This window comes from Mus pahari, chromosome 6, assembly GCF_900095145.1.
Source record: "Mus pahari chromosome 6, PAHARI_EIJ_v1.1, whole genome shotgun sequence".
NCBI classification, from domain to species: domain Eukaryota; kingdom Metazoa; phylum Chordata; class Mammalia; order Rodentia; family Muridae; genus Mus; species Mus pahari.
Genome location: NC_034595.1, coordinates 70529030 through 70555328, shown reverse-complemented (window position 1 = coordinate 70555328; position 26299 = coordinate 70529030). Strand labels below are relative to the sequence as shown.

General features: G+C 46.7%; 3 protein-coding genes across 4 annotated transcripts in view; 2 read left to right on the top strand and 1 right to left on the bottom strand.

Annotated features, from left to right (window-relative positions):
* Positions 1-3637, bottom strand: part of Zmynd12 (zinc finger MYND-type containing 12) — a 30215-nt gene extending 26578 nt beyond the window's left edge. Inside the window, exon 1 of the mRNA XM_021200852.1 lies at positions 3336-3637. Within this exon, the coding sequence (XP_021056511.1) occupies positions 3336-3445 (110 nt within the window). The 5' untranslated portion in view covers positions 3446-3637. The remainder of the gene's footprint in view (positions 1-3335) is intronic.
* Positions 3638-3900: 263 nt separating this feature from the next.
* Ppcs (phosphopantothenoylcysteine synthetase) lies at positions 3901-7836 on the top strand. The gene is made up of 3 exons (XM_021200802.2): positions 3901-4475; positions 4642-4745; positions 7072-7836. Exons 1-3 carry the CDS (start codon positions 3968-3970, stop codon positions 7393-7395), a joined length of 936 nt encoding a protein of 311 aa, XP_021056461.1. The 5' UTR covers positions 3901-3967; the 3' UTR covers positions 7396-7836.
* A 2571-nt stretch (positions 7837-10407) lies between these two features.
* Positions 10408-26299, top strand: part of Ccdc30 (coiled-coil domain containing 30) — an 89717-nt gene continuing 73825 nt past the window's right edge. The window contains exons 1-2 of one of the 2 annotated variants that reach the window (XM_021200495.2): positions 10408-10731; positions 24951-25141. In XM_021200495.2, coding sequence (XP_021056154.1) covers positions 24977-25141 — 165 coding nt within the window. In that variant the 5' untranslated portion in view covers positions 10408-10731; positions 24951-24976. The remainder of the gene's footprint in view (positions 10732-24950; positions 25142-26299) is intronic. The other variant, XM_029540449.1, reaches the window with a different exon arrangement.

Genomic DNA, 26299 nt, shown 5'->3' with positions numbered 1-26299 from the left:
TGCTGGGATTTGAACTCAGGATCTTCGGAAGAGCAGTCGGGTGCTCTTACCCACTGAGCTATCTCACCATTCCTACTGCTTCTTATCATCAAATACCACTTGACATTTTCTCCCCGCTGGCCAGTGAAGGCCTTTAAGTTTGTATCACAAACATTCAATTAAAGGGAAACTATTGCAAATTACTGTTATCTATATGCTATGATCTACTGTACAATGAACCAGGGGCTCTCTGATATACTACTAATGTTTCTATGCATACTTTCATAAAATTATCCTTCTTAACAATGTTGTATTCCAGGCCAAGATTTCTTCCCACCAAGCCATATGATCTGGGCTGGAACCCACATGCTGAAGCACAGAACTGTAGAGGGAAACTTTTGTGCAATGTGTGAAATCTTCAATAAAAGGCTATTGGCCTATGAGCTGACACAGGAAATAGGGAGGTAAAAGTTCTGATACAGAGCAGTTCGTGTGGTGGCGGCTAGGCAGTGCGCCTCCTCGATGACAGTGGGTCGTGTCCCCCACCCCTTGCCGCCGCCACGATGCACAAGAGGAAGGTTAGCACAGAGCGGCGAAGGCGGAGCCCAAGCACCTGCAGAAAATGGAGAGACACAAAGCCAGAGTCCAGCCTCTGAAGAAGAGAAAGAAGCTAAGTCCGACTAAGCATCCATCACGTCTGTCAGTGGTCCCGCCTCCCTTCTTGTACAATCCAGAGGAATATTTTTATCAACTATTTTGTAAATGCNAGTTTTTTAGTAGCTCTAGAAACATTTTTAAAAGGTGAGGGAATCCCACCTCATCCCATTTTTAAAGTGTAAATGGTTTTCTTAAGAGGCTAAATCATTTGTTGGTTGTTTATTTTTTTGGTACAACCAGAAAATAGCAGGATACTGAATCAGGAGAGGCTGTGACTGTCTCAGGGGTCACCATAACATTCTGTAGAGAGGGCTAGTTTTATATCCTATAATACAAAGCATACTAAATGGCAAAAAGAAAAAAGAAAAAAAAAGATCTGATACAAATAGAGGATTTTTGGAATAGTCAGGAGCGAGAAGGAGATTCGCCCAGGAATGCTGATGGAGACAGAAGCATCAAACTGAAGAAGTAACTTGCCACGTGACACTCATAGAATGGAATGAATGGGATTATTGAGATACATGACGGCTGGGGAACAAAGCTAAGGATATTGGCCTAGGCATTTATTCATATATAATTCAGTCTCAGAGTCACTATTTCTGGGAACAAAAAGGTGATAAAAGCCTGCAGCTACAGACAACTTACTCCTGAATGCTGTCTTTTGACCTGTGCGCTCTCTCTCTCTCTCTCTCTCTCTCTCTCTCTCTCTCTCTCACACACACACACACACACACACACACTCGAGCACACACCAACACAATTAAATAAACAAATGTCCTGTTTTGAAATGATCACCTGGGAACATATTCACAATTCATAGTTTATACCATAAATATACAGAAGCAAATAGAAGGAATTTCACAAAAATGTCAGGCTGTTTTACTGAGCGATGGGATGATGGACTCTAGGCCATGCTCACTTGCCAAGACTGAGGATGACGTATCTCGTACGACATGAGGGAAGGGCACCTGAAACAGTCTGAGCAGGGGAAGATCAGCATGACCTGGCGAGGAGGCAGGGTCTGCCCTCCCCCGTCCCACACTGCTGCTGCCTGCCATCTTCACGAACATAAGCAGCACATCAACTCCAAACCACCCACCTGGCTTGCTAAGGGATAAATTCCAAATCCCTACGTCACTGCCTGGCCCAAACCTGCATCTTCTTGGGTTAAACTCCTCCTCCTAGCCAATCAGACTTTTAAACTTGTTTGAACTCAACTCATAGGAAGAAATGCATCTTATGAATATACATTATTTATGCAGTATAAATGCAGGTTGTGAGTTATTCACGGAATCCCTGTGTGGAAATCACTGGCTGCGCCTCACACGGCTTTCTTTCCCATTTAGGTTTCAGCCAAGGTCTTCCAGTCTTTGTCCAAACCACTGCTATATGGCTGGAAAGGCCCACCCTTTTTTTTTTTTTCTTTTATAAGTGCATATTTATTTATTATATGTAAGTACACTGTAGCTATCTTCAGACACTCCAGAAGAGGGCGTCAGATCTTGTTATGGGTGGTTGTGAGCCACCATGTGGTTGCTAGGATTTGAACTCCGGACCTTCGGAAGAGCAGTCGGGTGCTCTTACCCACTGAGCCATCTCACCAGCCCCCACCTTTCTTATTGTGTCTTCACACAGCAAGCCCGTACTGGCCTCTCAATACTCAACTCAAATCTTATTTCAAAGAAACCTTGGTAGATACTGCCCCAGTCACCATGTTATCCTCCTCAGAAGTCTCAGGGCTTAGGAGTGACAGTATTTAGCATGTAAAATGAGAAATGAAGGCTTTAAACACACACACACACACACACACACACACACACACACACACACACACACACAAAGTCAGTTGGCTATGAGTTAAGTTTGGAAGATCAGTATCCCAGTTTTGTGAGGCCCAAAACAGAATCTAGGGCATGGTATGTGCTTTAGTTCATAGTTTGTCTAGTATGCACGGTGCCTTGAGCTCTCTCTCTAGTACTACACAAACCAGGCATGGCAACACACACTTGTAACCCCAGCCCTTGAGGGGTGTGGGTACGATGTTCAAAAGTTCAATTCTTAGCTTACATAGTGAGTTTGAGACCAACTACATGAAACCCTGTCTTATAAAAAAGGATGGGGATGGTGTTAATGCGAATACATATAAACCCCTCGAATCTTTAATTACTACCTCTCCTACATTCAAACTCCCTTAGCTGTGCACAGGCCAATTAGTTTCCCTTCTAGTCCTGAAGGACACAAGTCTTCCCTACTTAAGAACCCTACCTGTGCCTTTGTAGGGCAAGAACACTGGCTCTTTAACTCCTTAACTTCAGACCGATAGTCTACTCTGAGAGAAGCTGTCTGCCCGATTTCTCCTCCTTTGACTTGCCATTTCTCCCTGAAATTATCATTTGTGTACTTCTCTGTCTTCTTGAGCTTTTTGAGGGGGAGAGCTACAGAAATGGCCTCGTTAAGTTCAGCACCAGGAAAGGTTTGCAACACGGTAACAGCAAAACATCAGGCAAAAAAAAAAAACAGCAGAGCCTGAGAAGACGCAGAGGAAGCCACGAAAGTCTTAGACACCCGTCTTCAAGCCTGCTCTGGACTTGTGGGGTCCTTGGCAGGAAAGGCCACATACAACAGACACACAAGGCCAGACCCGCGGTTGGGAGACAGGGATGGAGCAGAGGCACCAGGCACCATGTTCCAGGGCCTACCAGTAATAAGTGACTGTACAGGCCGTGCACATCCGCTCAGCCGGGGCTTCGCACACCTCGCAGCAGAGCCGGCGCCCCTTGGGCACGGCCAGCGGGTAAATCACGTTCATGGTGCGGCCGGCGGCGTCGGTCACCAGGACCGTTGCCTGGCGAGCGTCCGCAAGGCTGAGGTGTCACGTGACCTCCACGGGACGTCGGGACGTCAAGGGCAAAGGGGAGGGGCGGGACTGACAGCGACGATTGGGGAGGGGGGGAGCACAAACTCTAAATCTCTGGTTAAATAACCAGAACTTGATTGCAATGTAGCCAGAACCTGGGGAGAGCAATACGGTGGCCGGTATAGGTCAAAAACAACCATTTCGTTTTCCAGACTAGGAAATCCACAGGAAGTATAATGTTTCTGGATTTTCGAGAAACGTTCTTCCTCTAGACGCTTTCCGACGGGCTCTGCCACAACAGTCAAGCATTTCGAGCCATGGCGAGGTCAGGACCTACTGGCGGACATAGGAAAGGGAATGCCCACAGTCACTATTTGCGGCTGCGCGCCGCCCAGGTATCCGGAAGGGGGCGTGGCGCCAGCGGCCCGGCGTGCCCGGGCGCCGTGGTTCTAGCGTGGGGTGACTCCGGTGCAGATGGCGGAGATGGACCTGGTGGCTGAGTTGCCGCGTCCCGCGGGTGCTGCACGCTGGGCCGAGGTTATGGCTCGCTTTGCGGCCAGGCTGGGCGAGCAGGGCCGGCGGGTGGTGCTGATCACATCTGGAGGCACCAAGGTCCCCCTGGAAGCGCGAGCCGTGCGCTTTCTGGACAACTTCAGTAGCGGGCGACGCGGAGCCGCGTCGGCGGAGGTCTTCCTGGCTGCTGGCTATGGAGTCCTGTTCTTGTACCGAGCGCGCTCGGCCTTCCCCTATGCCCACCGCTTCCCGCCCCAGGCCTGGCTGTCAGCCCTTCGGCCTTCTGGCCCAGCGCAGTCCGGCAAGCTGAGTCTGGAGGCCGAAGAGAACGCTCTCCCGGGCTTTGCTGCAGCATTGCAGAGCTACCAAGAGGCAGCTGCTGCCGGCACCTTCCTGGCTGTAGAGTTCACCACTTTGGCGGATTACCTGCATCTGCTGCAGGCTGCGGCCCTGGCTCTCAGTCCATTAGGTGAATGTTCTAAGGAATCCAAAGGTTTCTTGGCTGTAGAGCCATTCTCCTTCCTAGGCTCTTTTCCCTCATGCTTGCTGCCTACCCCACAGCCAAGGAACCCGAGTTGAAAAGAAAAGATCCCATGCCCTTCCCCGATTTCTTATACTCCCGTTTATCTTCACAGGCTCTTCTGCAATGTTTTACCTGGCTGCAGCAGTGTCAGATTTCTATATTCCTGTCTCCGAAATGCCTGAACACAAGATCCACTCATCTGGTGGCCCACTGCAGGTGATGGGCTCTTCTCTTCCAGAGATCTGACCCCCTATAGCCAATCTTGGGTTGCTTTCCTCTTGATCTGGATGGCCTTTCTGCATTCTGTATGAGCTAGGCACTGGGAATACAGAGATGAATAAGACACAGCCCTCAAGGATCTCACAGTCTAGCGAGGGCCTGGACACCAGCCATAATCACAGATCAGAATGATAAATGCTGTAGTGGAGGTATGTACAAAGTGCAGTCAGATTCCCGGGGTAGTGAGGCGGGGGAGTCATGGTGATGGCGATGACTCCTCAAAAGATGGGCAGAGGGCCTGATCAAGTGGGGAAGGTCATTCTAAGTGGAGTTACAAGTTGGAGTTTGCAACTGGGTAATGTTCTGTGAACCGAAGTGCTTTGGTAAGGCAGAAGAGGCAGCTTGCCTCTTAGAATACAAAACCTTTGTATTCCTTAAGACACTTGGACTTTATCCTGTGGAGCCTGGAGACACCAAGGTGGAAGGAAGGACAAGAATTGTCATTTGGATGCGGCAGCACCTTCCCTTTAATTGCAGTCCAACAGCGACAGATGGGCTCTGTCCTTTCAAGGCTAGCCTGGTCTGCCTAGTGAATTACAGGCCAGCCAGAACTGCACAGTGAGAGAGTAAATAAATCCCAAAGTAAATAAGTAAAAGTAAAAGGTTTTGTTTGTACAGAATGTCCTAGTATTTTGGAACTAGGAAGTAGAGGGCTAAGTGGGGGTTCTTGTAGTTTCAGGAGGAGGAAGGGGAGGACAGTGTCACCTTAGTGTCACCGCTGAGAACTGAAGGTGACTTGGTGTCTTGGAACCTGAGGGAATCATAGACATTTGTTGGCTGATATAAGTAGTGTTTATTGATGGAACTGTCTGAAGGGTGCCTTGGGGATAGTTAAGTTACACACTTCAGAGTACCTACTGGGTGCCACGTGTTTCTGTGGAAGAGAAGTACTCTGGCAGTTGCCGGCGTTGCTTTCAGTCTGCAGGGGAATCCCTGACGCACACAGGCGGTAAATGCCAAGAAGAGAGATCAAGTGGGGACTTGCATGTGATTCCTGTCACACTTGCAGGCAGAGTGATTCCTGTCACACTTGCAGGCAGAACTCATACTCTTTAAAAATCCTGGGATCTCCAGTTTATCCCATATCTTTTTTTTTTTTTTTTTTTTCTTAAAAATATCCAGGATGAGCTGGGCGGGGTGGCGCACACCTTTAATCCCAGCACTTGGGAGGCAAAGGCAGGCGGATTTCTGAGTTCAAGGCCAGCCTGGTCTACACAGTGAGTTCTAGGACAGCCAGGGCTACATAGAGAAACCCTGTCTCGAAAAAAACCAAACAAACAAACAAAAATCCAGAATGACTTAGTATTCCCCTCTGGTTGTATAAGGTTTAGGAAACAGGGCAGGAACTTTAATCAAGTGAAGACCAAGTCAGTCATATCCTCAGTATTCTGTTATGATTATTGTATGAATACTTTCAGTTAACAAATGAAAAAAAAACTGTAAGTACAAATCAGTAGCCACGCCCACCAGCACGACATTTTAGACTAAGAGGCTTAAAACCCAATATTATTGAATCCTGCCAAAGTAACTTTTTTTTTTTTTTTTTTTTTTTTGGTTTTTCGAGACAGGGTTTCTCTGTGTAGCCCTGGCTGTCCTGGAACTCACTCTGTAGACCAGGCTGACCTCGAACTTCGAAATCCGCCTGCCTCTGCCTCCCGAGTGCTGGGATTAAAGGCGTGTGCCACCACGCCCAGCTCAAAGTAACATTTTTATGAACAGATTATAGTTACCTTCAGATTTGCTTTAAAACAAAAAAGAGATGAATATGATTAAAATACAATCTATAAAATTCTCAAAGACTTAAAAATATTTAAATGAGTTAAAAGGAAGTTCAGGCCTGGTGGCAGCTCACACCTCTAACCCCAGCCCTCTGGAGGCTGGCGGGAAGATCAGCGTTTTGAAGCCAACCTGGCCCATATTCCAAGCTCTAGGTCAGCCGGGGCTGCGTAGTGAAACACTGTCTTTGAAAATAGTAAAATAAAGGGGAATGTTTGAGGAATTGTAATGAAAATGGCAGACCAGTACTGGTTCAGAAAACATACTTTGCAGCAAAGTTGATGTTGGGCTCTGAATTCAGGCTTCGATATGAACCTAAACGAACCTACAGAACCCGGTCTTTGGGATTTGGTATGCTGCAAGAAGTTTCTAAAATGTAAGAAAGCCCATCTAACCTTAGGCAAAAGTTGGTCCTTGATTGCTTGGCTCCCTTGTAGGGACTGACCCATGTTTACTTACTGAACTTCGTTTGCTTTTCCCGATACAGATAACAATGAAGATGGTGCCAAAGATGCTTTCTCCTCTGGTCAAAGACTGGGCTCCCAAAGCATTTATAGTTTCCTTTAAGCTGGAGACAGACCCAGACATCATAATCAGTCGGGCTCGGAATGCTCTGGAAGTTTACCAGCATCAAGTGGTGGTGGCTAACATCCTGGAGTCAATCAAGTCCTTTGTGATTATTGTAACCAAAGACTCGGAGACAGAGTTACTGCTGTCCGAGGAGGAGGTAGCAAAAGGCTTGGTGATAGAAGAAAAGATAGTAGATGACCTTCGGTCTCGACACACAGCTTTTATATGTGACAAAAACTGAAGGAAATGCTCCTAGGATCAAACACCAGGGCTCTTACCACTGATAGGAGCTAAGATTAATCCTCTGTTAAGGATTAACACAGTGAAGAAATAGTAAACACAGTGTGCAGGCAAGCGCCTGCTGGGATTTCAGTTCTGTGAGTGAAACACTGGACACTCTCCTTGATCTGGAAAGTGAACAAGAGTTCACAAAGACGACTGTGGGGTTGCGTGGTCTGCAGAGCAGACGGGACTGGAGCTGCTGTATGTCGGCCTACTGTAAGGTCGTGGGTACATGAACGGTCATGTTCTGAAGAAGTATTTATCAAGTGCCTACCATGTGCCAGGGCCTTTGTGAGCTGTCAGGGTCTGAAAGATGAACGGGCACATCTCATTTGGGAACTGGATGTACAAAAATTTATGTGCAATAAAGTATGTGCCCACAAAGGGACACTTGGAAAGGATGGATTTCTGGTTTTTTGTTACTGTTTTTTTCTTTTACGATTTAGTTATTTTATGTGTGTGAGTGTTTCTGCTTGCATGTATGTTTATACACCATGGGTATGCAGTACCTCTGGAGGCTAGAAGAAGGAATCAGATCCTCTGGGACTTGTGAGCCACCATGTAACTTCTGGGAATCAAACCTGGGTCTTTTAAGAAGAAATACGTGTCTACTAAAACAGGAATAACGCAGATAAAGTAGATCACAGACCTCCCTACATCTACTTTTTGCCTCTTGGCCTAGATTCATCCCATATTTAAGTAACACTTTTCAAATATTTTAAAGTTGTTCTTCAGATAGATAACCAGCCTTCCACTTGGACCCTGGCAGGAGTTAAATGATTGCTTCTGCCCTGAGGGAACTGTTACCCCGTGAGGCCCTTGACTTACTCTTAGTTTATGTTTCTACAGTGTAGGGGTAAAGATAGAGCACCGGTCTCATGTCTGGCACTTCACACTCAGTATGCTGGTGCAATTACCATTTTTCTCAGTGGATCAGGCCAAAACATTTGATAACTGAGTCCCTGAGAAACTCACTATCCTGTTTTGGAGTACAAGTGGATACCTAGTGCAGAAAAATCCAGTAAGTGAGACATAGGGTAGTCCTAAATACAGTTGTGTGTGTGGGGGATGCTGTTATTAATTATGTAGAAGTCAGTGTTCTACATACATTTCAGTTAGGGACTAGTGAAATTCAGGTTGTTTTATTAAAGCCCCAAACAATCTCTAACTTGTTTTATGGACTCACCGACATTTCTCCCTTCAGTTTATTGTCTGTTCTGAGAGCTTAAAAACAGTATTTACCTGGTAAAAGTTCCAGGTGTGTGTGTGTGTGTGTGCGCGTGCGTGCGCGTGTGTGTGTGTGTGTGTGTGTGTGTGTGTGTGTGTGGTGTGTTAGCAGGAGAAAATACTTGCAAAGGGAAACAAGGCATTGGATCTGGATCGGAGGACCAAGGAACCTTACCTAAGGAGGTGATGCTGAAACTGATCAGTGGGAGTGGATCATAATGGAGGTGAGCATTTTAGATCAGGGAGGGGGGAACAGTTTGAAGGCCAAGGAAGAACTAACAGAAAATAGGGGACGCTGTTCAGATGATGGTCCCCAGATGATCCAGAAGGAGGGGCTGGCAGCTAGAATAAGATCAAGAACGTAGGTGGCATTTTAGATACCAGCAAAGCAGAAGCTTCCAGAAATCCGGCCTTGACAGGCACCTGGACTCTTGAAAAAGAACATCTGAAGATTTAGGTTGAGCTGGTGCTAAAATGCATCACTAAAAGTACTTTGGGGCTGGAAGAAGACGTGGTTCCTGAACCAAGACTCATTCCTGGCACTCACAAGGCTCCCAATGACTAACTCTAGTTCCAGGAGATCTGGTGTCCTCTTTTGGCCTCCTTGGACTCTAGCTGTGATGTACATTAACTTATCAACATAAACCTACATGCACATAAATACTTTAAAAAATATTTATTTTTCACTCTATAAGAAGCCAAACAGAATTGTCAATGCTTAGTTAGGCTTTCTTAAGGGTTCCAGCCTTCATGGTAATTCTGGTCAAGCTTGATTAAAACAATCTGAAGTGGACCCTCAAGAATATTATCATGAAGATCACCTAGTTCTAGCAGATGAGTCAGCATCCAAGGCTGTGGGTGTAGAGGAAAGTCATCTTTTACAGCATTGTACCAGTGGCGAAGCCTGCTGTTGTCTTGGAAGCTTTTCCAACTAGACCTAAATAAAGTTCATGTCAACTGTGTGTTCCAAGAGACATGGTAATTCATGTCACAATAATTACCGGAGTCCAGAAGTGTGGAAATTTACCTTAGGTACTTCAGGTGTGACAACAAATTCTGGCCCTAAATTGAGAACTGACATGCACAGTATCCTTCTTTTTCCTTTCTTTTTTTTTTGGGGGGGGGGGGTTCGAGACAGGGTTTCTCTGTGTAGCTCTGGCTGTCCTGGAACTCACTTTGTAGACCAGGCTGGCCTTGAACTCAGAAATCCGCCTGCCTCTGCCTCTGCCTCCCAAGTGCTGGGATTAAAGGCGAGCGCCACCACTGCCCGGCTTTTTCTTTTTTAAAGGCAAGGTTCCATTCTATAGCCTAGGGGGCCGACTGGTATCTACTGTATAACACTAGCTGGTTCCAAACTCAATTCTACCTCACTCTAATATGCGTGGACTCTCACATCCAAGTTTTGAAGTCACTTACAGAAAAACAAATATAAGGAGATAGGTTGAACTTGAAAACAATTCGAGAATTAGAACCCTATGTTTACTCGCAGCCTGTGAATTATATAAACGCTGTACACTGTTGTTATGGTTACTGCGGTCTCCGGAGCCAATGGGGTATTATGTAGTTCCTGGAGGCCCTGTAACAACGGTCTTCACAGGAAGAACGGCCCCGGGGCACCTAAAGCGTGCGCGGTCTCCATGGCTCCCGCCGGGTCGCGCCTGCGCGTCCCCCGCTGAGTGCGGTTGCCATGACAGCGGCTGGGCCGCTGGAGCGGAGAGACGCTTGCTCCTTCTGCGCGCTCGCAGGAAAATCCCACCTCAGCCCCGGGACGGACCTGCTCGCTCTTCCCGTGGAGCACATTCCAGATCTCTTCGGATCGCCGGTGAGCTCCTTCGCGCGGTGCTGGCGGGCTTCAGCGTGCCCGGCCCGGCCGGTAACGGTTCGCTCAGGAGAAGCGTGCTTGTGACCGTCCCTGAAGGTCCGGACAGCCACAAAGGCCCCAGAGACACCGTTGTGCCCTGCGCGCGGGCCGAGGGAAAGGACTGTGGGACTAGTTTCGTCACGCGCAACCTTGCATCCGGATGAAGCTCTGCAGGCCTTTGGGGATCCCAGCATCCGAGGTCATCAAGTCAGTTGCCTTCTGCCTTTCAGCCTTCAACTCCATCCACTTTTCTTACCATCCGAGCACCGGTTCCTTTATCCTGTTTACCCCACAGCCATCTCACCCTTTCCCGTCCACGCTGTGCATTGTTGAATGTCTTCACCATTCTGTCACCTATAGACCACCTCCTTCCGCTTCCCTACAGCGAGGCTTTGCATGGCTGTACAGTTCTCATCCTTCAGCCCCGCAGTCCCTGTAAGGAGTTTCCATTTCTCTGCATTGTTGCAAATTCTCTGTCTTGGGTGAACTTGAGATGGGTGAAGCAAATGTTGCAAATGCATACATTAGACGGTTGCAAACCTATTGTATTTCGAAAATAGAAAATAATTAAAAGAAAAGAATTAGTTTTGGACTTCTTGACAACCGTATACACATATGCCATATGTGAAGGTTTAAGTTCTGTTCCTTGTTAGGTACTATGTTAGACACAGTTAAAGCGATATGTTCGTACTTGTAAAAATGTTGATCAAAAATGACCGCATGGCAGAATTTTTACTTTTAGGCCAAAGAACATCCAACACCCGAGGATTGTGCGATTTGCCAGACTGGGGATACTTGACCTGTGACCCTTTTTTTTTTTTTCCTCGTTTCAGTTTCTAAATTAGAAAACACTTTTGGTGAAGAAGAGCAACTTAACATATTTTTGGGAAAGAAGCAGGCCCAGTGGCCCTTAAAAAAAAAAAAAAAAAAAAGACTAATACAGAAATTCTAAAGTACAAAATGGAATAATTTAGATCCAGTGAAATTTTATTTTAACCTGGAAAGTATCATTTACGTCCTGTTCTGGTCTCATGCATTCCGTGTTGGTTCTTACTATTGCTTGCTCAGTGCTCAGGTTTAAGTGTAGACCTATGTTTGAGGAGCTGTACGTTTACATTTTAAACAGATACTCCGGGGTTGTAATATTCTGAGCTCTCAGACCAAGTAAAGCAATTAAAGCAGTATTTCAGATGTCTCCTGCTGAGGGTCAGTTCTGATTTCCAAATGGTGAGAAACTCAGTTCTCTGTCCTAAACGAGGAAGAACAATGTTCTGCACCTTTTCTAATTTTTCACATCAAATAAAATTAAGTAGAATCTCTTTTTAAGAAAAAAACATACAGAGGCTAGGCATGGTGGCACATTCCTTTAACTCCAGCATTCGAGAGGCAGAGGCAGGTGGACATCTGTGAGTTCAAGGCCAGCCTGGAATACAAATCGAATCGAGTGCAGGTTAGCCAGGGCTCTGTTACAGAGAGAAACCTGTCTTGAAAAACAGAACAAGGAGGAGGAGGAGGAGGGGGGAGGGGGAGGAGGGGGAAAGAGGAGGAGGGAGAAGGAGGACAAGGAAGAGGAGAAGAAAAAGGAGAAAAGAGAAGAGAGCAGAGCACGGAGGCAATGAAGTCTTCTTTTACAAGGTGCTTCCTCCTCCGATAAGTATTGGACAAAAATGATGACACGGTTAAATTATAGTCTTTTCCTAGTCTCCTCAAACACTCCTAAAGCAGGGGATGGGGAGGGGAGATTTTGATTTATGAGACATTTGCAAGGTATGGAGTCCCATGGAGTCATGGGTTGTGCTACCAGCGCCTAGTCAGTAGCAGCCAGGGCTTCCATGGTACATCCTACGACATACAGAACATCTCACTTAACAAGGGATCATCCCACGTAAAGTGCAGACAGCGGCAGAGCCAAGAAACTGTCCTGAGGTAGCCAATCTCGATGCTGTGTACTCTAAGCCAGTCCTTGTTCACACGCGTGCATTTCACCTATAGATGCTGTGCATTTTACCTATGGATGCTGTGCGTTTTACCTATAGATGCTGTGCATTTCACCTATAGATGCTGTGCATTTTTCTTTTTCTCTTCATTTATGTTGGGCCTTTCTCATGTTACTACCTTTTCAAAAGTATATTTTATTTAGGAATTGAAACAACCTGTGAATCGTGCTCTTGTGTTTAAGGTTATGCATGTTTGAGTTATATTTCTATAGCAGGACGGGTACTTAGGGTGAACAGTCACGTGGGGGCTGTTCCAGTTGTGTGACTTCATCTTTGTTTGTTCCTTAGGATCACTTGTAGAACACATGATCCAAAGCCAGTCCCTTCCCCAGAGCCAGAAAACGACCCCCCTGTTGAAGTTAGAGGGCAGAAATGTTGTGTGTCCTCTTTCCACCTACAGTTCATTATTATGTTGGCACTGCAGCTTACCACCCCACCCGTTAGATGTGAGAAGCTTGGGCGGCTTAAAGACATGTTTACACTTGCTTAGATGCTAAATGACCGTTTCTTCAGCAGTCTTAGGTACACTTTAAATATCAGAGACTTTACTCAAACAGCATGTTTTTTTATTACCTTGAGATCTGTTGTATTAGATTTTTAGAATTTCCCAACCACCAAGTCTGAGTTCACCGAGGAGAAAATTTGTTCTGAAATGCTCTAACACCATCCCAGGCAGAGGGACCTGGGTGTGCAGAGTCAAGGAATTAATTGCCAGCAGCCTAATGGAAGCATTGGTCGAATGACTGAAGAGCCTAAGGCTAATGATGATCGGATGAACTGAGAGAGGCAGGCAGGAACCAGGCTGTGGAGAATTTCGGGTGCCAAGCGAAGGGGTTTGAACGCTGTCTGGAAGCAGTGCAAGCATTAAGCAGCAAGTGATCTGCATCTGGAATGAGCCTTCTGGGGGCTTTACAGAGCGCAGGCTGGGTAGGCGCCAGCTGGCAGCAGCTGCTCCAGTGGCCGGTGCTGCTGTGCTCTTCCCTCTCCAGAGTGTATCAGGAGTGTCGACACAAGCCAGCAAGCCAGGGCGAGATGATCAGGAAGTGAGGAAAGAGCAAGCCGCCACAGGTCTGGGGACTGTGTGGTGGTAAGCCAATTGAGGAGGAGTCAGGAAGAACCCCACCCCCGCCCCCACCCAGGCCAGGCTGTGTCACTATAATATTTGTTGGTGACTATAACTGTGGAATCCAGAAGGTACTTTGTGAGGGAAATAGGGCGTGAATCAAGCCCAGTTGTTCAGTTGACTGTCCACGTGGAGGAGGGCCCCAGTTGTTAATGACCCAAAGGTCTCGAAAGATTGAACCAAGAGAAACAAAGCGTTGGCCTATTCTGAAATGCTGTGTGGGCTTAGAGCTCGGAGACTTGTTGTCAGCCTCGCTGATGAGAGATTGTCCTGCCAAGAGGAGGGGACATATTCACAGAGAAACCCAGACAGAAGGGCATCAGGAAGCCAGATGTGGTGGCAAACACCCGCCATCTCAGGACAGGAGGCGGAGGCTGGCAGAGCTCTGTGAATTCAAGGCCACCCTGGTCTGCAGAGGGAGCTCCATGCTAGTGAGATCCTTATCCCCCTTCTTCTCTCTTCTAAGGGCTGGAGTTACAGGTGTGCACACCTGCTGACCTCCCATCTTAACCTTTCAATGACATTCTTGAGGCAGTAAGGGATTAACTGGCTGGGAATGACAGGAAGCTTAAATTACAATGGCTTCAGTGGGTGGGGAGTATAGCTCCATAATAGAATTCACCCGTATGAATGCTCAGGGGAAAACACTTGGTCTAAAAAAGAAGACCCGCAGAAGATGGCTTGGCACATGTGATCTGCAGAACCCACAAAAAAAACTGAGTGCCGTGGCTGGCATCAATAATCCCAGCAGTAATTCAGTGAGATGGGAGCTAGAGACGGGAGAGTGGTCCAGAAGCTCACAGGCTGAGTAGTCTGTGAGAAAGAGAGAGAGAGAGAGAGAGAGAGAGAGAGAGAGAGAGAGAGAGAGAGAGAGAAGAGAACTGACAAAGGGTCCTCTGAATATCTCTCATGTATGTGAAGTCCATGTGCCTGCGCACACGCACACGCACACACGCGTTTAAAAATTAAAAAGACAATTGCATTTCGGAACTGGAAGAGATTCAGGTTTCTTCTTTTGGCTTATTTTTGTCACGTGGTTTCCATTTGATGGCATCAGATTGGCTACTCCGGTTTCAGCTAATTCCAGCCAGTGGAAATAGGAAGAGGCAAGGAAGAGGAATTCCTGGAAGCAGTGCAGAATGCCACTTGTCCCCTATTTGTGAGAATGTGGTCACGGGAATATGCCTAACACCAGTGAAGGCAGCTTTTTGATTGTCACAGGTAATATCTTAGGCAATACCTTATTTCTGAGGAAGAAACACAAGTCCAGGTTATAATTAAAGGACACCTGAGTCTCAGCCACACATCAGTGTTTGTTCCAACTTCAGTGTTGCTCTAACAGCCACACAGTGATGCAGCCATCTATTGAACCAAGGCGTAGCAGCTGCACCAAGCTGTTACCACAGTAGAGGAGGGCAGAGAGTCAAAGTGGGTTCATGGGAATGATAACATTTAAATACCCATTTTAAAAAAGGAGGAGGTGCCCAGAAAGAACTCTGAATAAGACGGGCTAGACAAGAGCATAGGCAGGACAGAATGACATCACAGTGCAGCTAAAGAAAGCTTTCATGGAGGAATAAACCGGTGAGAATAGAAGTCACTTGTAAGAACAGGAAAGCATCCAGTTGGATGTGACATTTTCATATTCTCATTAACTGCTAGTCTGAGTACACTTACAAAAACAGAACAGTGTGTGTGAGAGTCGTGCTGTCCAAGAGGACAACAGCTTGAAAGGACTAGACTGCTAGATGGGGGTTATTTTCTTGTTTTATCACTGGGTTATACTCCCGGGACTATATCCTTATTTTTGCTATCACGCCTGTCTTGAACTTGGCCAACTATCAGTACAGAGGAAGATTATGTGCGTATGGAAAAGAAGATGAAGAACTAGAGAATAGGACGCAGATGATAGGTAAAGGGACTGACCTTGGTCCAGAGGTTGAATGTCCTGGTTAGCCTTAGTTGTTGACTTGACCCAGCCGAGAATCATCTGAGAGGAGAGCCCCATTCTGTATATGGATGAAGGATTGCCTACATCAAGTTGATCTGTGGATATGACTGTGGATGAGTGGTTGTTTTGATTATTAATTGATGCAGGAGGGCTCAGCCCACTTCAGGCGTCACCATCCCTAGGCAGGTGAGTTGTATAAAGAGGGTAGCTAAGCAGGAACCCAGAAAAGAAGCCAGCAAGCAGTGTGCCTCTCTCCTGCTTAAATTCTAGTGCTGACTTCTCTCAGTGTCAGACTGGGTCAAGTCTACAACTAAGGCTAACCGGGACATTCATCCTCTTGACCAAGGTCAGTCCCTTTACCTGTGACCTGGAAATGTAGCCAGGTAAACCCTTTCCTCCTTGAAGTTGCTTTTGGTCCAAGTGTTTTGTCACAACAGAAAAGAAACCAGGACAGTGATCACCTTTTCCGCTGAGGAAGGAGAGAAGGAGATCTAAAGATGTGGGATCATGTCTTGGGGGGGGGGGAAGAAAAGAAGATGGGCTTAGTTTTCCTAGTGTGGAGAACGAGTTTATCTGTCAGGAGTAAGAGCCAGGGTTTCCAGTAGAAGCCAGCAACGCATAGGGTGACCCAGAAGATGGAGACCAGGAATTTGTAGCAGCTTTACTCCGTGTGCTTGCTTGACATCTCGCTTCCAGCACAGCAACCTGAAGTAGATAAAGATTAGATTTCCCAGGACTGGTATTTTCAGCAAGGTGGGACAAGGGACAAGATAATTGGGAATATTGGTGAGGTTTAATAAAAATAAGAAATTGGGACCTTTCTGCATTGCTGATGGGAAAATAAAATGATGCCATTATAGTGGATGATTGCTATAGAATTATATATGTAGCCATTCTACTTATAAGTAATAAAGCCTGAAGAGCAGAAAGCTTATAACGATGCTCATACACCAATGTCCATAGCAGCATCTTTCACAATAGTGCAAAGATAGGAGCTACTCAGTATCCATCAGCAGATGAATGCATAGGCTTACTATGTGAAGGATGTGGAGTATTGATAGAGGGGGGAAGCTGAGGTGGGGGTGGGTAGAAGCTGAGTGCAATGAGAAAGTTGTCTGTGGTTACACACACAGTGGGCACTTTGACTCCTCAGAAACTAGAGGACAAAGAGAGGCACTTGCCACGGGCTGGGGAATGGCAAGTATTGTACTGTAGTACAGATTTTCTGTTGGGGATAGTTTTAATGTTCTGAAGATGAAGTAGAACATTCTGTATATGGGTGGTGGTGATGGATGACATATGTTATGAATACATTTAATATCCATCGCTTCACATTCATGAAAATGGCTAAAATGGTAAGTTTAGGCTTACACATAGTTCACCACAATTTTATAAGATGAGGCAAGGAAGATAGAAGATGGTAATCAGAGAGCCCTGGAGCTCACACTCTCCTCCTCCTCCTCTTCCTTCTCCTCCACCTCTGTGGACTCACTCCTCATTTCCCAGAAACCAAGCATCCAGTGATATTTGCAGCATCTTTCACCCATTCCTGCCCTTCAGCCTTGGGTTCTCTCACTCCATTACAACAATGTGGAGACCGTGCTGAACTCACTGTTAGCCACTCACAAGCTCAGCAGTTTGTAACTAATGCTTTTAAAACTGCTGTATTTGCTTCCAGTCTTGGCTGCCTGGTTTTCACACAGTTGTAATGGTACCTTTGCATTCTACTTTACTCTAACTTTTTTTCATTTGTGTTATTAGTGGTGTGTGTGTGTGTGTGTGTGTGTGTGTGTGTGTGTGTGTGTGTGTGCACTTTCATGCCATGGAATGTGTGAAGATTTGGGAATAGTTTTAGGAGTAGATTCTCTCCTGCCACCATGGACTCTGGGATCGAACACAGATCATCAGACTTGTACAGCAAATGCTTTTACCCACTGAGCCATCTCATCACCCCCGGCACTATGGATTTTGTCTCATCATTATTCCATGCCCAGCCTAGGCTACTGGTATATGTTCAGTATCTTGGGTTCTCTGATACCCAAATCTAAAACTATAAGTAACTGTATGATGCTCAGAGACCTTGTGGGAGGGAGAACGTGACGACAGGCCCGGGGAGGCCTTCATTAGAGGCTGTGAGGAGGAGGCATGGTGGGCTAAGGTTCCAGCCCTCAGCCTTTCTCCTTCCGAGAAATCAGATGGCATTGCCGTTCTGACTAGAGCTCTCAGAGCTGTTGATGTGTAAAACATAAAAATAAAGGGCAAAAATAATAAAACTGTGATTCTTTGAAATAAATCAATGTTATGTAGACTGTATGTAGTACAATAGCACTCGTGCAATGTATATCACTTTTAAGTTGGGTCAGACTTACTTACAGATTGTGATGGATTCCTTACAGTTGTGACTCCTCATTTGATTTAGAGATTCTTCACACATATCAGTTTGCAAATCAGCAGATGTTGGAAAAATTATTTTATCATGTGTATGTTTTCCCATATGTGTGTATGTGCACCACTTGGCATGCTAGTACCCATGGCGGCCACAAGAGGGCGCTGGGTGCCTTGGAACTAGAATTATAGATACTTGTGTGTCTTGGTCACTGTTCTATTGCTATAAGGAGACACCATGACAACAGCAACTCTTATGAAAGAAAGCATTTAATTGAGGGCTTATGTACAGTTTCAGAAGTTTAATCCATTATCTTGGAAGAGGGCACGACAATACACAGGCAGACATGTTATTGGAGAAGTAGCAGAGAGTTCTACATCTGGATCTGAAGGCAGCAGGAAGAGAGAAGCCACTGGGTCTGACTTGGGCTTTTAAAACCTCAAAGTCCACCCCCAATGACACGCTTCCTCCAACAAAGCCACACCTACTCCAACAAGGCCACACCTCCTAATCCTTCTCAAGTTGGCTGTGCTACGTCCTAAGGACTAAGCATTCGAATCTGTGAGCCTATGGCAGCCAGCAGCCACTCTTTCTTATTCGAATCACCTTATCTTGAGCTGCCAAGTCGGTGCTGGGAACTGATCCTAGAGCTGCCAGTGCTCCTAGTCTCTGAGCCATCTCTCCAGCCCCAAAGCAGCAGATATTTGACCCATGGACATGGTTCAAGCTGATATATAGTATGACTGTTTTTTAAAATTTTTGTTTGAGAGATGTTTTAGTGTTTCTATTGCTATGAAGAGACCCCACGACTATAGCAACTTCTATAAAGGAAAACCTTTCATCGAGGCTCGCTTACAGTTTCAGAGGTTCAGTCCATTATCATGGTGGGAAGCACAGCAGCGTGTGGGCAGACATGGTGCTGGAAAAGGAGCTGAGAGTTCCGCAGCTTGATCCTCAGGCAGCAGGAAAGGAGACTGTGTGTCATAGCATAGCTTGAGCATAGGAGACATCAAAGCCCTACCCCTCAGTGACACACTTCCTCCAACAAGGCCACACCTCCTAATAGTGCCACTCCCTATGGGCCAATCAGACACACGAGTCTATGGGGGCCATCCCTATTCAAACCACCACAAGGGTTATTACTCTCAAAGTAAAAAAAAATTCATTGTAATAGAAGGTTCAGGTCAAATGGTCTTGGGAGCTGGATCTGGGGCTTAGCAGGAGAGCAAGGCCCTGGGCTCAGTCCTCAGTGGTATTCTCCCCCAGAGAGTAAACGTTTAAAGCAAGCCGAATGATCCTAAAGTAAACTGTAAGGAACACCTTGTGAATAAAATAACTCCTCAATAATACAGAATCAGGAGACTGTAGCTTCCTACAGAATCCTTTTGTTTAAAATGTTTTGTAGAAAGAACCAAAACTTCTTTGAGCTTTATAATATTGTCAGGGCTTGTTTGGAGATTTAAACATATTAAATTGTAAACCAGCACTGGACAGACAGAAAAATCATAACATTTTTAATTTTTAGATTTTTTTTTTTCGAGACAGGGTTTCTCTGTGTAGCCCTGGCTCTCCTGGAACTCACTTTGTAGACCAGGCTGGCCTCGAACTCAGAAATCCACCACCTGCCTCTGCCTCCCGAGTGCTGGGATTAAAGGCATGCGCCACCACGCTCGGCTTAATTTTTAGAATTTAACTGATTTTCGTTGTATATGTGATGTGTGTTAGTGCAGATGTGCAATTGCCTCTTGCCTCTGTAGAACAGTTCTTGTGCTTATGTTCCAGAGAATCAGCATAAATAGACTTGGGGTGCAGTAGGGGTACAAACGAGCTTACAGGGAACCCTGTGGAAGAAACAAGATGGGCTAATGGCGCACAATTAGGAGAGGGTGTGAGACAGCGGTCTAGTTCTACAGACAATGGAAGCATGGGCCGCAGCTGGGCCGCAGTGAGGCTTCACTGGGCATGTGCAGACACTAAACACCAAGCAGCACTGGCCAGTGCTCGCCAGCCCTGGTTGGCTTTGGAGGGAGGCACAGGAGATAGAGAGTCGTGAGGAAATGAATCAGGGTTTTACACAGCAGCTAAAGTGGAAGCAAAGAAGGGCAGGGAGGTGCGGGTCCCCAGGGCACGGATTCTATGGACAGCATGGCTCTGAGCCGTGAGAAGTGAGAGCCGAGGTGTGGGCGCGCGCACGCCTGTAGTCCCAGCACTTGGGAGCCTGAGGCAGGGGGACTGGGAGTTTAGGGCCAGCCTGGGCTACATAGTGCGACCCTGACTCGGTAAATGAGAACTGGCCGGTGTCTAAGGCTCCTGGGTTACAATTTCTGTGGTTGGAACTGAGCTAGAAGTATCCTGGAAGGGATGAGAGAGTAGAATGCCGGGAACAGACGGGGGGGGGGGGAGGCCGTTCTCACTGGAATGACAGTGCCAAGAAATTACTACAGACAGCCGAATAGGACGGAGGGCCAGGCCTTTGGAGTTTGCAGGGGGACTGGGAAGCCAGAGGACCGGGTCACTCATCACTGAGAAGGGCCCATGTCAGGACTTGTCGGGTGACCTTGGGCAGTTCTCTTGGCTTCCTGTGTCTCAGTCTTCATGTCTTAAGGAGGGGTGTTACCACTCTGCTTCACTTGAGTCAGTAAGATGGAAAGAACCACATCTGAAGTTCATCTGCCACACAGTAGGTGCTCAGAAAACAGCAAAACTGTGCACTACCTCTGACCCCAGTCCTTGTAAAATCTTGCTCTTTAGAAGCTGTTGTTGGCTTCAGTTTTTCTTGTGTGTGTGTGTGTGTGTAGACAGGGTTTCTCTGTGTAGCCCTGGCTGTCCTGGAACTCACTCTGTAGACCGGGCTAGCTTTGAACTCCAAAATCCGCCTGCGACTGCCTCCCAGGTGCTGGGATTAAAGGCGTGTGCCACCACTGCCCAGCTTAGGCTTTGAATTTTCAAAACCTACTTTAATAAGGGTTCTTAAATGTTTCAACCTCCCTTCTAGCCCACCTACCAGAAAAAGGGGGAAAGAAAGGTTCATTGGAAGCGGGGGTTATGGACCTGTTTAGAAATAGTTCTTTGGGCAATTCCAATCTTCATTCTCTGCAGTCCAGTGCACTTGGCAGTCAGCAATCACGAATCATCACGGCAGTTTGATCCACCAGCTAGCCTGAGTCTGCGAGTGACTCTCTACGATGTCACAACATGTGAAGATTAGCAATGCAAGGCGAACCAATACCAGAGCAGCATAGCAAAGACAAGGGAGGTGGAGCAAGGCAAGCCAGTGCCAGAGCCTCCTCCCACTCACGGTCTATGGGGTTCTTTTTGTATTCTGTTTTAAAACGTCATGTATCCTCTCATGTGTCTGCTTCAGCAAAACATCCTTTCACTTGTCTGCCCCAGCAAAACATCATATGACATAACTGACTTTCCAAAGAAATGAGAAATTGCCTCTTCAAGCTGTGGTGGTAACGAAGTACTTATAGAGTGGGGGCTGCTCCCCACTGTGACTGCTGTTTCTGTGTGACGATGGACGGTGATGACCAAAGACTCCTCCACTATACTTCCTTCCTCTCCCTCCTTCCCTCTCTCTCTTCCTTCCTTTTCCTTCCTGCCATCCTTCCTCCCCTCCCCCTCTCCCTTCCTCCCTCCCTCTCTTCTTCCCTCTCTCCCTTCCTTCCTCCCTCTCTTCTCTCCCTACTGCCTTTCTTCTCTCTCTTCCTTTCTCCCTCCCACTCTTCTTTCCTCCTTCTCTTCATTTCTTCCTTCTTCCCTTCCTCCATCCCTCCCTCTCTTCCTCCTTCCTTCCTCTTCCTCCCTCTCTGCCTCCTTCTATCACTTTCCCTTCACCTTTCCCATTTCTCCTTCCCTTTCTACCCCCTTCTTTCCTTTCTTTCTCTTTAAAGGTTTTATTTTACTTTTGTTTGTGTATTTGTGTGTAAACATGTGCCACTCACATGTCTTTGAGCCCCAATCGAGGCCAGAATAGAGCATCTATTAAAAAGGAGTTACAGCCGGGTGTGGTGGCGCACACCTTTAATCCCAGCACTNNGGAGGCAGAGGCAGGTGGATTTCTGAGTTTGAGGCCAGCCTGGTCTACAAAGTGAGTTCCAGGACAGCCAGAGCTACACAGAGAAACCCTGTCTCAGAAAAAAAAGGCGGGGGGAGTTACAAGTGTTTGTTGTGTTAGAATTGTGGCTCCTTCATACAGATCACACCAGTCCACCACAGTTCCATGAGAGAGATTTATTGGGGGTGGGGGTGGGGGAGCAGTACAAAAAGGGGCAATGAAGGAGAGAGAGAAGGTCAGGGGGGCTCTGCTTTTTATTTGGGCTGTGATGTGACTGCACATACTGCTGCGCACCACCTGGGCTTGTTTTTGTTTCTTAAGGAAGAGTTTTATGTAGCCATGGGTGTCGGCGACCCTCCAGCCAGCAGAAATGACACCGCACAACAGGATTCTTCTGCACACGTTTATTGCGGGAGTTTGATTGCTGAGGCGAAAGACCCCAAGCCCTAGAACTAGCACTTCTTTTATAGGCCTAGGACTGGCGTGGCCATGGCTGGTTGGTTCTGCTTTCAGTCCTTAATTTACATGCCCCTGGACGGGCTGTGACTTGGCATGAAACCCATTTGCACCTGCGCACATTGGTTGCTTACCTGAAATACACGGGCGGTGGCCAGTGGTAGCCAGTGCCATCTTGTAACGGCGTTACGTGGATTAATCCTAATCCATCGATCCATGTATGAATTTCATCAATCCACAGAAATCAAGATGGAATAAAGATAGACNTCCTTAGGACACCTTATCACGTGCAATGAGATAAGACTCAGCGATGTGCAAAGGCTGTCCTGAGTAGCCGAGCCTCACTCATCCCAGTGCAATGGGTAATCAAAAACCCNTGGGGTGCAAGAGCTGAGGACTCAAATGCCTTAACCAAAACTCAGAGGAGGCCTCCTGTTCAACGGCCATTAGTGCTTGGACTATAACCACCTTGTCACATTTTTGTTGAGATCTGAATTTGCAGACCAACCAGAGCAGTTGCAACTTGGTCTATGTAGCCTATCTATCTATCTATCTATCTATCTATCTATCTATCTATCTATCTATCTATCTAATCTATTTATCTATCTAGCCTATCTATCTATTTATCTCTATCTACTATCTATCTATCTATCTATCTTGTTTTATCCTTGTTCTGCACGCTCCTGTTCTTGCATTTTTCTCTGTTTCTGACATGCTATCCTGATGCTAAGCATACCTCTCAGAGATTTACCTTATCCGCTCCCCGTAATGCAGTTCTGAATCCTCCCTATACTAGGGGGTCCTCGCTTGTGCCTGAAGATGTTCGTTCCCGTAATGCAGTTCTGAATCCGCCCTAACTTCTTAGGGGGTCTTCGCTTATGCCGCTGTCGGTGTTCAGGTTCCCGGGTTTCAGCACCACTTGTGGATGCCCGCCTCGCCAGCAAGGAAGATGCCACACAACAGGATTCTTCTGCAAACGTTTATTGGGAGCTGCTTGACTGCTGTGGCGAAAGACCCCGAGCCCTAGAACTAGCGCTGCTTTTTTTTTTTTTTTTTTTTTTGGTTTTTCGAGACAGGGTTTCTCTGTATAGTCCTCTGCTTGTGGACGTTGTACATCGTGGTGCGGAGCCTAGTGCGCACCACGATGTACAACGTCCACAAGCAGCCAGGTCCCTGCTCCCATCATTCACCCCTGTGGACGCCCGACTCGCCAGCAGGAAGATGCCACACAACAGGATTCTTCTGCAAACGTTTATTGGGAGAGCTTGATTGCTGTGGCGAAAGACCCCGAGCCCTAGAACTAGTAGCGCTGCTTTTATAGGCCTAGGACTGGCGTGGCCATGTCTGGTTGGTTCTGCTTTCAGCCCTTAATTTACATGCCCTGGGACGGACTGTGACTTGGCATGAAACCCATTTGCACCTGCGCACATTGGTTGTTTACCCAAAATACACGGGCTGTGGCCAGTGGTAGCCAGCGCCATCTTGTAATGGCATTACGTGGCTTCCCACACATGGGTGGCTTCAAGCTTATTTTGTAGCTGAAGTGGACCTTGAACTCCTATTCTCTCTCACTCTCTGACATGCTAGCACAATACTGGTGTGCCACTACACCCAGCTATTCCTAGTCTGATAGGTAAGGTGTAGCCCATTAAAGGCATTATTGAGTGATAACATGATGGTGTCCCAGATACTAACTCTGACAGAGTTGTGACATAGTGTTTAACAGAAGCCGGCACAGATGAGGGTGGGCAGGTGAATGTATGGCGGTTGCCATGGCAACAGGTGCACTGGTTCTTTCTGGTTGCCTAGGGGTGACATCACCATCATTGCTGGATTCAGAGCTGGTTCTGACTGTAAAGTCAGCTCTTGATGCCAACAGTTCTGAGCAGCCCTGTATCGGTGCTGGGAACAGAACTCGGGGCCTCTGGAGCACGTCCTCTCAGCCATTGAGCTATGTCACCAGCCCTGTTTCCTTCTGTTGTTGTTGTTGTTGTTTAAGATTTATTTATTTATTTCATGTATGTGAGTACACTGTTGCTGTCTTCAGACACACCAGAAGAGGGCATCAGACCCCATCGCAAATGGTTGTGAGCCACTATGTGGGTGCTGGGAATTGAACTCAGGACCTCTGGAAGAGCAGTTAGCGTTCTTAACCGCTGAGCCATCTCTCCAGCCCTCTTTCTCACTATGTAGCCCTGCCTAGTCTCAAACTCATGATTCTGCTGCCTCTACTCCTCAAATGCTGGGGTTGGGTATGTGCTGCCATGTCCACCGCTCTTACGTTATTGTTCCTGAAAGTTTTCAAACACCCTGGAGGGATGGGGAGAGGAGGAGAATCAGCGTTATTTTTATTAATTATTAAACTCTAAGTAGGAATTCTCTTGGTGTTTTATAAAACAACAGTTATTTGCCTACAATTCTTTTTATACTTCTCTGTTATCTCTTCCCAACAGAAGCCCAAACAAGGGAAGCCAACCAAATGTGTCAAGAAGGCTCGTCCAGACTAGCTCTGAGCAGCCCCAGGAAACAGACCACATGCTCACTGGGAGAGAGGAGGACGCTGGCAGAGGCCCTGGGACTTGTGGACTCCACGCTGGAGTCTCAGAGACATCCAAGCAGTAGCCTACAGAAAGAATTTCCCCAGGTATTCTAGAATTAACTAGATAACTTAGTGAAAAAGCAGGCCCCCTGAAACCTCATTATCCATCTAGTCAGCCATTCACGTAAGTATCAGGAAGCACTTTTACATGCTTCAGAATAAGGCTTTGTATTTGGATGGCCTTCCTCTGCCAGCTGTAAGCGGTTGAACATGCCAGGGACCAGCCTTGGCTGGGAGAGGGCTTCTGAGAGAAGGGCTGTTTGAGAGTGGTGAAACAAAAGACTGGAAGTCAAATTGTAGGTCACAAGCCGGTGGCCTATGTTCTGCTCCAGAGAAATTTCCAGGCTGCTTTCTCTATGTTCTGTTGAGCTCAAAACTGCTTTCTCCTGCTATTCTAAAAACTCTCCAGATAGCTTGCAAACCAAAAAAGCCCAGTCTTTTATTTTACATATCAATTCAGTCATTACCCCCAGTTCCCTTTTAATTATCCCATGAATCAGCATCCCTGGCCCCGGTCCCTTGATTCTTAGAAAAAGACTGCAAGCACAGCAGAGACAATAAGATAGCTGGGTGGGATCCCATCCACTCTGAAATTACCGTTCTGACCATACCTGGACCTAAATCCTTCTGACTAGCTGGCTCAAATTACAGCTGCCTCTGTTCCTTAATATTTGTGAAGCTCCGTATACAATTCATATTGCATCCTTATATTTTGCACAGTTGAGAAATTATATATTTTTGAACTCATGTTTTCAGGGTTCATCCCCACAGCCTTAAGGGCTGTCCTGAAGGTCTCAGCATTCTACGATTGATTTACTGAGACATTAGACATGCCCTCAATTCCCAGACTCATGCTCCTGACTACAGTGGCTATTATCCATCCCAGCAGGAAGGCTCAGAGCAGTGCCATCTGCAGCAGAGGAACTGGGGTGGGGGCGGGGCGGCACATCTAGGTGAACCAGGATGCAAAGAACTAGATCTGAGCAGCTGTGTCTTCCCAGACTGTCTATTACTGGCCATGCCCCAAAGGTTCTACACCCTCTCATGACAGCACCCAAGCTGGGGAGCAGGTCTTCAGATACATGAGCATGGGGGTGGTGGTGGAGGGGGTAGGGGAACATTTCACACTTAAACCATATGGCGTGCAAGTGTGTGTTGGTGAGAAGTAGAATAAGCTGAAATTCTTTTCTTTTCTTTTCTTTT